Here is a 12,585-nt window from a genome sequence, read left to right on the forward strand (position 1 = left end):
ATCAAAATGAAATTAGAGCAGACCTTTTAAGCCATACAAATAATCTCACGTTTGCACACTAGACAACACTTCGCAGATACCTCTGCTATGCTGACCTGTATAGAATGTTGGCAACAGACACTTGAAAAAAAATCTAGAGATCAGTTGTTAGGAAAAAACCCAACAAGTTCAATAACTCAGTCAAATATAAGGCTCACCTAGGTTTCAGCAATTAAAGCTCACATGGGTGGGCAAAGGACAGATGGGGTTTTTCTGACTGAGGCACAGTTTTGCCCTGATGTGGAGAGAAATCTGTTCTTTGCCTTAAATCACATTTTTAGAGGTGGGCACAGGTGGAAGGGAGGAGAAACTTTTTAAATTGAACTGTAATACAGTTTCTGACTCTTCAATTGGGCGAGAATCGTAATTCAAGTATTCCTTATTCCTTATGCCTGAAAACTGTGTGAATTCCAATTGCTGTAATTAACATCAGAGTCTTTCAGACTGACGTGAACCTTTTTATTTGGACCAAAGGCTCAGTGAGGCCATTTTATCGAGGATAGAACTTTTAGGTCTTTTAGGCTTTCTCTCCACCAAGCCTTCATTCTAGTAAATAACTTTGAGACTTTCAACTATGTTATCTCCTAACGTTCGTAGCTGTCAGAATGCAAACCTGAAAAGGTGAAAGCGGCCCCTGGATTGAGAAAACCGATATGGGGGGGGGGGGGAAGGGGAAGGGCATCTTACTTTTTATTTTGTCTCGTTCAGATTCTGATGGGAATATCCAATCTGGGAAGAGTTCTTCAAATTTGATTCCAGGGTACTTTGGTCTGTTTTCTACATAATTTCTCACGGTCGGCTGAAGTTTCTTCATAAAATCCGCAGACGGCGTTCCTAGCTGCTCAATGACTTTATTCCACTGATCAATATCTAAGGAGTCTCTTGAGGAAAATACAACTGAAGGGGCTTACAGTCACGTTACACGGAGTAGCATTATTCAAAGAAACACTTAAATCCTATTTTCACCTACTGACAGGTAATTAACTAGGCTGTCCCACTGGGGCAGCCGAGGTATTCTAAAATAATATTCACATGGTGGTTGGGGTCTCCAAAGTTGACACTACTTTTAAAAACTCTGCTCCTTTATAAACTCTGATCATGGTTTATTAAACCAACACACTGAGGAACGTATGCCTTCCCTTCTAGATCAAAATACAGTTAATCTTGTAACTGAAGAATACTTATGACAGAAGTGATTAAAGATGAAATTAGATATTACTTAGGCAGACTGAAATCAATTTTCACATCAAAGTTACTTAGATTGGAAAGCTCCTTAAAGTGGACAGATCTGAGTCCTCGGTCTAAGGTGGGGTGCGGCACGTGAGCTGGGGCTTTCTGAGCCTTGTCCTCTCTCACAGGACCACATGTCTTCCTGTAACTGGGCTTAGACAGCTTTGGGAGGTCATTGTGTTTTACTTGGCACTGACCATGCCCATCACTGCAGTACCTTGGAGCACATTTTATCTCCTTTCAAAGTACATGACCCGGGTTCCAGACTCCACTGTGCACTAGACATGCATCAGGTGCCGGGCAGTCAGTCTCCCTTGGGTCTCAACTCCCTTGTTTGTAAAACGCAGAAAATACCAGCTTTGCCTGTTTCACAGGGGGCTTGGAATAATGAGGTGGAGAGGGATTCTGAAACTGTTAACAATTATATGAGAGAACGTAGGACAGAAAAAAATCATGTAGGCAGCAATGTTTAAAAAGCAGTTTTTAAAAGTTTTTAGAAAAATCTAATAGAGGTTTGTCTCAGAAAAATCCAATTACATCATTATGGAAGAACCCAGGCGGCAGAAATGCTCTTAGAAGAACAAAGAAGACAACTCCGTTCTTCCAGAATGTTGGCCATCTGCAGTCCTGCTTGGGAGAGGAGTCCTGGCCATTCGAGTCACTAGTGTATTCTCTTCCCTCACTCTTTTGTTCCTATGTGATGCCGAAGCAGAATTGTGCGGCATTCAAGCCCTTCTCACCGAACAACTGAAACAGCCCCTCATCTCCCTGCTTCTGCTCATGCCCTTGACAGTCTGGCTTCGGCTCAGCAGCTGCAACAACTGTTCCCAATGTGAGTCAGACAGGAGCCTAGAAATGGGTGGGCGCTCAATAAATGTCTAGCGTGTTCATGATAAAGGGTCGTTTTTGTAGACTAAAGGGTGGTGGGAAAGGAAAAGACCATCCCAAGAAGCCTGGCTGATCTTCCAGGTGTGTTCGTGCATTACCGTCCCTTAGCTACCATGGGCTTCTCATTATACCCAAGAGGAACCAAGGCTCAGAGAGGCCCTGACTCATCCAGCATGCACAGCCACCATGTGCACCCAAGGTGGTCTGGCTGAGGCTGTCTTTTCCTTGTGGGCTACTGTGGGGACAGGCATTCCTGTTCTATCCCAGATCACACATCTGAAAGCAAATCTCAGAGAACTGCAGTCTGCTTTCCAGAATCTTTTTCCATGCTTACAATTTTTAATCTAATGTTTGAAGGTGTGGGCAAAACTGTCTTTGGAGAATGACGTTAATCTCGGTGTGTATTTTGAGAATGACATTAGGTGGCCTTATATATAAAACTATTAATTATTGACACTGCAAGATGGTAATATGTAAAGTAGGAACTTTAAATTACTTAATAATGCTCCAAAAAGTATTCACAGTTTTCTTTTTTGTACTTTCTGAAGAAAACATTCAATTAAAAAAGGAAAGGCATAAAATGAATAAGAATTGAGACAAACGAGATGTTAAATAGATACTTCTAAATTATTTATCTTTAGAATTTATCAAGTTTTCCTTTTTAAACTGAGTCTGTTTGCAGACTTATTTATAGTTTGGAACAAGCAAATCAAAGGAAAGGCTATGGAAAACTGCTGGAAAATTTATTAGAACAAAATAAAATGTTGTATTTAACTCCACATAAAATCTGTGATGTGAAAAATGTCAAGGAAGGCAAATAAAATGACAGAACAAAATCTTTTCATTCCATGTTTGTGTTGTAAAGAATTTATATTACAAGAAAATCACCCTTATAAAATTATAAAAAATGAAAGCAACTTTAATAAAATACATACAAAGCACTGACTACACAGCTTGGTTTCCTTTAAAATTAACCATCAATCTGCCAATGGACAGAGACCACTTTAAGCTTTCATAACAAAAAAACAAAATCAAAGACTAATGAAAATAGTAAGTGGAACACAAATGAAAAAGGGAATATGTGAAGAACCATGTTAGAGTAAAAAATATTAACGATGGAGGAATATGAGGAAAGAAAGCTATTATAAGTATTACATTATCTCTTCTCTTTTATGGTTGATGTCATTAATGTGATTTGCTAACCACAGTATAAATTAATCTTTTGCATTTTATATTTATTAAGACTTCTCCAGGTGTGTCACAAAAGAACCTTCTAGATGGATCTTTTAAAAATTTCTACAAAATGTCAGTAGAGTAATAGGTAAGAAAATTAACATATCCTGTTCCTCACAAACTTTTCCTTTTATTCTCTTTTACTTTGGTCTTATGTAGTGTGCTTCAGTTCTTACTTTGGGGGCAAAATATTTTAATCCATACTGGTAACTAACAAAATGGTATGCTAATTAAATGACACAAGGGTATTGGCTTATTAAATTTAGATAGGAACTTTCCTTGTTAAATTAACTGAATGGTCTAATAAATGGTATTTTCACTTAAATATCAGAATACATCTGTCAAAGAGTAAGTAAATTTCTAAGCTATTTTTGATAAAATTAAAAACTAATATAATTGGTTTAATAAAACCATTACAGGTAGTCAAGTAAAAAAGAAAACGTAAAGTTGAACCACTTGGTTTGTGACACTACTTTAACAAACATAATATAGACCCCCTTAGAACACAGTCTAGAATTATAACATTTTCCTTTTGAGCTCCTGCTGCCTTTGGCATTTATGGAAAGCATGGCCGGGAAGGTCCCGGGAAGGATACGATCAGTGCCTTGGAATATCACACAACCTTTCACCAGCTCTCCCATGATGCACCCCACTGACCAGATATCAACTGAAAACAAAATGAAATGACAAAATTATGAAGTGCCATGAACAAAACAAAGGTGAGGAAAAGGAATTCTAACAGTGTACTAAACACACAAATATGGAAAAATAAATTGCTGGCTAAGGGTGAACTTTTTACACAATGCGAATGAGTGCTGGCCTCTCCTCTGGCTTTCAGTAAGCGGCAATCTGGGCTTTAGCGCCAAAGATTCCCGGACTTCCCAGCTTGAGAAGCAAACAAAACCCCAAAAAGGAGAGGTGGCTGTCCCCGCAAAGCTGTGTGGCCATGTGCCCACCTCCATCGCTACCCCCACCCCCGTGGCCAGTGCTGGGTCTCTCCCTGTGAAGGATACAGTCTCTTCCTGGGAACAGGACTTTATGGAGGACCATTTCTGCCATGATGCACCCGACAGACCAGATGTCCACTACCAAACACCAGGTGATTAAAACCAGCCGGAGACCCCCACACATCTTTCTCAAACCCCCTCCCAACAGAGACAGACCCAGCTTGTCAATGGGAACTTTTGTAACATATGGACATGACACCCGCCGAACGGTCCTCGCTAAACTGCCGTGTCGGTGGGAACTCACAGAGGCAGATTGCTCGTGTGGGCTCCAGGTGAGGACCCGCCAGAGGTGCCCTGACTTCCAGCCTTTCCCCCTCTTCCATGGGGCCCAGCTGAACCCCAGGCCTCAGCCAGGCAGAGGGCTATTTACTGCAGGTGGGGGTGGGACGGGAGGAGCCAGCAGGGAGCCACAGGGCTGTGTCCCTCATCTGTCAGAGTCAGAACACTGCTTACAGAGCATCTAAAACTTGAAGCACAGCTCATTCCCCGATGACTTGTGCAAACTTTCAGACTCTTAGCAAGGAAATGTGATTGAGTTCTTTTCGACAAATTTGTCAAGGTCTAAGTTACAAAGAGCTCTGATATTGCTAGAGTAAGTTAAGTTTTGGTGTTAAAAAACCCATTTTACACAAAAGAGAACATGTATTATTCCATTTATACCAAGTTCACCAATAAGTAAAAGTAAGCTTTGGTGCTGGAAATTAGGATAGTGGCTTCCTTTGGGGGGTTGAGACCCAGAGGTGGGCTGGGGAGGTCTTGGGTACCACTGCTGTTATAGATTTGCATACTTCTCTATAATAAATATGTTATACTTTGATAGATGTTCACAGATACTCATTTTGGAAGTGAATTTGTAACAGTGGGTGATTTCTGCCAGTAGAGATGGGCCACAATGACTTGTGTATAACGCAGCCCCCACATTGTGCTTCCTTTGGCTCACGGGACAAGGCTGGTGGTGACCAGCAGCCATGTGTCACCCACACTCACCATTCTCTTTGTAGCCCATGCCCAGGATGACTTCGGGTGCCCGGTAATACCGCGTCACCACGTACGGGGTCATCATGAAGTTGGTGCATGCTGTCCGGGCCAGGCCAAAGTCAAGGATCTTAAGCGTGCAGTCTGATTTTACTACAATGTTGCTAGGTTTCAAATCCTAGGGCAGAAATGGTTTAAATGAACACAATGAACAGGAGTGGACAACACTGTGTGGGTAGGGATTTGTGAAGCTGGGGGTTGCTGATGTACCTGAGTCCTGGGGGAAATGGTGGGGGGGGCGGGCAGAGTTAGAACTGAACACAGATTTTGGAAAATGTTTCTCTCTTAAGTTGAAACGAATACAGATCAGCCTAAAGGAGTCAGATGGTCACCCTCAGGCCCATGTGGGAAGCTTCGTGACATCCTTTTGCTTAAAACCTCCTCAGTGCTTCCCTAGAGCCCACCCATCCCTCCTCCTGTTCATCCCGCTGCCCACAGAAATATAATGTAAGCCACGTACTGAACTTACATTTGCTAGTAGCCACACCAGGAAGAATGAACACAAATGGGTGGAATGAATTTTAATACTCTACCTTATTTAACCCAATATATCCACAATATTATCATCTTATTTTTGTTTTGTTTTTGTTTTATTTTAGAAAGAGAGAGAGCATGAGCGGGGTTGAGGGACAGAAGCACAGAAGCACAGAGAATCTCAAGCAGGCTCCACACTCAGCATGGAGCCCAATGTGGAGTGCACAAGTGAGATCATGACCTGAGCCGAAATCAAGAGTCAGATGCTCATCCAATGGAGCCACCCAGGCGCCCCCATAGTGTTATCATTTTAAAATGTAAGCAATATATACAAATTACTAATGACATACTTTACATTCTGTTTTTGGTACTGTCTTTGACATCTGTGTATTTACAATAACAGCCACATTCTGAGCGCTCAACAACCTTATGTGGCTAGTGGCCGCCATGCTGCACAGCACAGAGCTAGAATTCTCTGACTCTGCAACCTTCGGATGGCTCTTTCTTCTTTCAGAAAAAGAATTCCACAATCACTTCCTTATCTCCAAAAAGAAAGCCCACCCCACCCTTGAGGCACCTTCGTCTTCCCCTGCCAGCACCAGTTCTGTGACAGGAGATGCAGGACCCAGGTTGACGTAGCAGAAGCTCAGGAAATGCTTGCTGTGTGAACACACAGGTCACACTCGCCTATACCCCATACCCTGAACACATGAACACAATTTCTGCAGTTTCTTCCCCCACAACCCCAGGCCTTTTTTCATGGTGACCCCACCTTCCACCCCCGATCCCAGAACCTTCCTCAGGCCACAGGAATCCAACTTCTGCCTGAGACAGCAGCCTGAAAACTCACCCTAGACACTGCCTTCCAAACTATCCCCATCTATTCTTTTCCCAAGTCACATCACACAGGAGGACCTGGGAGGGCTTTAGGTGTGAGGTTTCAGGCCCAGTACCTACCTGACTAACGCTTTCCAAGTGATGTGTCACAGATGAGCACACACAGGTGTGTGTGATGGCTACAATGCGTTAGCAGGATAAGCAGGAAACCACTTAAAAATAACATCAGCTGAAATTATGTTCCATTACTGTTAAATGTCCTCCTTCCAAACTTCCTGGATTTGGTTTAAATATCTAATGTGTGAAAATTGCAATGAAAATTCCGACCAATTCCCATGCAGATGCTCTGGCCCCTCATCGGCCCCAGAGCACCATGTGACCACCTTCTCCGTGTGTCTTGATGTGGGAAAGACTTGGGGGAGCACCACCACCCCACACCCACAATTCTGCAGGCACTGAATCAGCCCCTCACGCAAACCAGTGACTCTTCCCTGTGAGGAGGCAGTAATACGCTAAGGCAAAATAAACCAACCTGTTCCTAGTTTCTTTTTTTTAAACCCAAAGACTGTGGCAAGAAGAGGCAACTGAGAATACAAATTGCTAACAAATGAAATAATGCTCAACTTTGTGAAAAAAAAATTATTATTATAATTTTTTTAAATTTCCAAATGACAAGGAGTTATTTTTGGTCTCTCCCGTGGCAATGAGGAAAATCATGATAATATCCAGGGCTGGCAGGAGAAGCCAACACAGAACCTTCCTTACACTGTTGGTGGGGATGTCAACAGGTGCTTTCTTTTTAGGAGGCTGATTTTTGAAAAATTTGTAGTGTCTATACTTTGCCACCCAGCAGCCCCTGAAATACACTCTGGCCTTGGATCTAAAGCACAGCCACAGGGAGAAGGGTTACTACAGCTGCACCACTGGCCAGTTCAATGAACTGCAGAGTGACTTAGAAAACATGCCCACACTCAGCACCCAAAAACAGTCCAGTGAATAAATGGGCAGAAGATGTGAATAGACACTTCTCCAAAGGAGACATCCAGATGGCCAACAGGCGCATGAAAAGATGCTCAACATCACTCGTTAGGGAAATACAAATCAAAACCACAATGAGATATCACCTCACACCAGTCAGAATGGCTAAAATTAACAACTCAGGACACAATAGATGTTGGTGAGGATGTGGAGAAAGGGGAACACTTTTGCACTGTTGGTGGGAATGCAAACTGGTGCAGCCACTCTGGAAAACAGTGTGGAGGTTCCTCAAAAATTAAAAATAGAACTACCCTACAACCCAGAAATTGCACTACTAGGTATTTATCCATAGGATACAAAAATTCTGATTTGCAGGGGCACATGCACCCCAATGTTTATAGCAGTGCTATCTACAATAGCCAAATTATGGAAAGAGTCCAAATGTCCATTGACTGATGAATGGATAAAGAAGATATGGTGTATATACACAATGGAATACTACTTGGTGATGAAAAAGAATGAAATCTTGCCATTTGCAACTACGTAGCTGGAACTAGAGGGTATTATGCTAAGTGAAATCAGTCAGTTAGAGAAAGACAGATACCATATGATTTCACTCATATGTGGAATTTACGAAACTCAAAGGAAGGAAAAATAAGATAAAAATAAAGAGGGAGACAGACCATAAGAGACTCTTAAATACAGAGAACAAACTGAGGGTTGCTGGAGGGGAGGTGGGTAGGGGGATGGGTTAAATGGGTGATGGACATTAAGGAGGGCACTTGTTGGGATGAGTACTGGGTGTCATATGTAAGAGATGAAATCACTGGGTCCTACTCCTGAAGCCAAGACTACATTGTATGTTAACTAACCTGAATTTAAATTTGGAAAAAAGAAAGAAAAGAAAACATGCCCCTTTCACCTGTCAGAAAATTCTTGTCGGCTACTGATTTGGTTGGAACATACTTTACTGCCATCTGCTGGAAAACTGTGATAATAAAATGCAAATCAGGCTGTGCGGTGTAGACAGTGGTCTTGGCAGGCTTTGGGGAAAGTGGCCAACCTCTGGATGCCTGCTAATGGGAGGCTCCCCACTAATGTGCCGCTCTCTCATCAGCCTTCACACAAAACCAGGTGCAGCTTTCCAAAACCAACTGGACTTAGAGCTTCAAGGCAGCAGAGTCAAGATAGTTCTGTCCCTTTAAATCTTGAAAACCACCCCAAACAAGGAAAATAAGAAACACACATTAAAATAGGAAGGACACCTGAACTTGGGGCTTGACCCACAGGGTGTGGGGATAGTGAAGAGAGTGAGGCATCCCTGGGACAGCCAACAAGAGTGCACAAAGCATGTGTAACCGAAGAAAGGCGAGGGCAGCAGAAGAGGAGGAGGCCGAGGGCATCACCCCACAAAGCACCACAAGGCCTGGTCACTTCTCAGATCAGAACCCACTGACTGAAGGGGTATCCTAGGAAGGAGGACTCTGCACATGGGGACAAACATCCACTGCCTTGATATCCCCAATTCTTCCCCACAGGTACCATAGCCACTCGCCTGGGTGACCAAACCTTGGCATGGGAGGCTATGCAGTTATCTGGAGGACTACTGGACAAAAGCTCTGCATGGACCTTGCAACTCGAAGACCCACTTAGAAGGGGGTTGGGAGGCTGGGTAAAACATGGAGACTGGTCCAGACCTCTTCCAGCTATGTTATGATCCTCTTTTCCAATCCGTGTAGATGAATGCATTTGTGCAATCAATGGCTTCACGCCGTCCCTGGGGCCTTATTAATCGTTCCAGCAACTCTACCACATCGTGCACAGCAGCTGCAACCAGGACTATGAGCTGGTTATGTCGCAGAGGTCTACACTCTCTAGGACCACCTAGTTTCTTCCGGGCTGGACTAGTGAGTCAAACTGAGATATGACAGAACCACTATCCCCGTATTCCTTAAGTTGCAATGGTGGCGCTAATCTCCTCTATCCCTCCCAACCCCCCGAGATCAATATTTTTGACTTGAGGGGACAGTCTCATGTTTCCACTTGGCCTTCCCCATCGTGATACTTCTTACCTCACAGGCCAAGGAACCAATGCAGAGGTCACTCCAACTGCCAAGTGTATCCTTTCCAATCATACCCTTGCAGGGCTGGGGAGGTGACTGCCGGGTGGATCCATGGACCCAGTGGCCCACCGTGAGCCACCAGAGTCAGACCCCTCAGATCTGAAGGTTTGGGTCACATGTAGGCAAGCCATAGTGACCTGCCAAGGTGGTGGCTGAAGGTAGGGAGAATGGAAAAGGGAGAGAATGAACATCTGTTGGGGCCCAGAGAGCAGCTGCAATGACAGGAGCTATAGTTTGTCCCAGTGGCCTACCTCCTCCTCAGTTCCCCTCAGGAAGAGAGGCCCATGGGGAGCATCAGGGAGCTTCTCTTGACCTGTGTGGCTCTTGATCAGTGACTGTGCGTGGCAGAAGCCCCTTCTTGTGAGACACCAGACTTCCCTGGCGGGTGGCTCATGGACTCCAGGGCAGGCAAAGCTTTCTGAGAGCTGTTCTGCAGCTCTGCCCTCAACCCCTCCAAAGGGTCAGGCCTGTGCTGCCTCCTTCTGGCCTCTCCACCTGCTCCAGCTGCTCCAGCCCACTCCCCAGTTCTTCCTCACAGGCCTTCTCCCAAAATGTATCCTGCAGATCCAAGCCTATCCTGGCACGCCAATGCTGTCAGTGAAAAACCCCATGCGCTCTATGGGGACAAAGAGCAGCAGAGGGGCAGGAAATGACTTGACTGAGTACAGCACATTCCAACCTCAGTGAGTGGCCCAAGCAAGACAAGGGGGACCACAAATCCAGGAGACACTCAGGAAGTGAACGACAGGTGTTCCAGAAGGCAGCGTGCAGCAGGGATGGGACACTGAGGGAGGTTTTGGAAAGATCTGTATAAAGGTAATGGTAGACCTTCCAGATCCCCCCCAGCTTCACCGCAGAAGAGAGGCCTGGGCTCCTTCTTCACTCGTACTGGCCCATAATTGAGAAAAACTGAAATCAAATTTCCAGACTAGGGCCTCAGGCATAATACCAACAGATGTGCTGGTATGTGGCCCAGGGAGGGCATGGGTGAGGGGTGCAAGCCTGAAGACAGGGCTCTGTGGTGGAGGCCTGCATCCCACCTGGTGAGAACCTGGCCCCACCCCAATTCTCACCGCTCTATGGCATGGCCTTCCAGACTGAAGGGGCCACGAAGTGCCCACCACAATTAAAAATTTCCACATCAAGGCATATCATCATAACATTTTAGAATGCAAGAAATAAAAGAATATTTTTAGAAGATTCCAGAGATGAAACCCAACAGGGCACTTGCAAAAGATCAGGAAGAAGAATGGTATTAGAAAGCTCAAAAGCCAAATCATACCACACTACAACGGGGTGCTGCATTTACAACCTGGAGGGCGACTGATGTGTAGCGGAGAATTCTATGTCCAACCATACTATGACTCATGTGGCAGGGCAGAGTAAAGAGTTTCAGGCATATGAGGCCTCAGAAAATTTACCTCCCATGCACCACTTCTGGGGAAGCTACTGGAGGATGTGTTCCACCGAAACAAGGGAGTAATCCGAGAATGATGGGACAGGGGTCCAGAAGCAGGGGGTCCAACACCAGGAAAAGGCAAAGAGAACCACCAGGAAAAGGCGAAGAGAACCACCAGGAAAATGCTGGGCCAGGTCCAGGACAATCCCTCCGCATCAGGTATGGGGGCAGCCCATCCATCTGGGAGCAGCACTGAAGCTCCAAGAGCGAGATCTCACAGGTGATGCAACAGCATATCATCTGGGTGAACTGAGAGAAAACCTAGATGCCCTGCAGAAGGCTTAGCGTTAACTTAGCAAGTAGAGCATAGAAAACCACCCCATCCTTGAAAAACAAAACAATGAAAACAGAAATGCAAACAAATCAAAAAACAAGTACTGTTAACTTCAGGGACAAAATGTTGAAAGGAAAAGAAATACAATCATGGTATAAATAGGAGGCTGTGCAGCAGAGAGCATGTAGGGGGTCACGATGATGTAAAACACACTATCGATACTGGCCCAAACTTGAGATTTACAGGTTTACAATTCACAACAGTGTAAATACCTGGGAAAGCAGGGGACAGGAAAGGTGGCAGGGAGTGGGTCTGGGTGGGTAAAATGGAGCTAAATTGGTACCTTACGTCCCCAACTGAAAAAAGGCCAATGGATAGAGATCCACTATTATTTCAATATACAGACAGAAACACCAATGTGACAGCTAAAAGAACAGGGTTTGCTTCTGGGGAGTGAGAAATGAGAAGGAGAGAGTGGGGACCCTCTTTTCAAATAAATATTAGAACTATTTGATCCTTAATTAAAATAAGGAACAAATCAACCGACTTGCTCAGCAAATTGCAGAACAATTACATAAAAGTTGATCCCCTTTCTGAAAAATATAAATTCAAAAGGACATAAGTACATGCGGATATGTTGGTATCAGCACAAATAAGGAGAGAGTGTCACTGTAAAGTTAGTAAGGAAACACACCTAACTGCTATCACTGGCCACCTCCAGGCAGCAACGGAGAGCTGGGGGCCTTTTACCTCTTTTAAATTTTGAATCATAGAAGTGATTCTAAAAAGTGGTAGGACCATGGGTGTTTTATTTTTCAAATAATTAAATTTTACGTGTAGTATGAAAGCACTTTAATAAGCCAAACCGAAAGCGTGTATCTTGTGTATGGATCTGTGTATAGGAGAAAGGACTGGAGAGGCTCACGGACAACCGTTAACCCACTAAAGGACTCTTGCAGTTCACCTCTTGGGTCCTGGAGGGGTCCCAACAGGGCCTCTCACTCTTTG

At 44.3% G+C, this 12,585-nt stretch overlaps 1 protein-coding gene across 4 annotated transcripts in view; it reads right to left on the reverse strand.

Annotated features, from left to right (window-relative positions):
* Window positions 1-12,585, reverse strand: part of MAPK9 (mitogen-activated protein kinase 9) — a 58,647-nt gene that overhangs the window by 7,593 nt on the left and 38,469 nt on the right. For 3 of the 4 annotated variants that reach the window (XM_058739741.1, XM_058739767.1, XM_058739758.1), the window contains 3 exons: window positions 5,385-5,550; window positions 3,986-4,057; window positions 727-909 (listed from right to left, as the gene is read on the reverse strand). In XM_058739741.1, the coding sequence (XP_058595724.1) occupies window positions 727-909; window positions 3,986-4,057; window positions 5,385-5,550 (421 nt within the window). Of the gene's footprint in view, window positions 1-726; window positions 910-3,985; window positions 4,058-4,403; window positions 4,476-5,384; window positions 5,551-12,585 lie in introns of all 4 variants that reach the window. The other variant, XM_058739749.1, reaches the window with a different exon arrangement.

This window comes from Neofelis nebulosa, chromosome 1, assembly GCF_028018385.1.
Source record: "Neofelis nebulosa isolate mNeoNeb1 chromosome 1, mNeoNeb1.pri, whole genome shotgun sequence".
NCBI classification, from domain to species: Eukaryota; Metazoa; Chordata; class Mammalia; order Carnivora; family Felidae; genus Neofelis; species Neofelis nebulosa.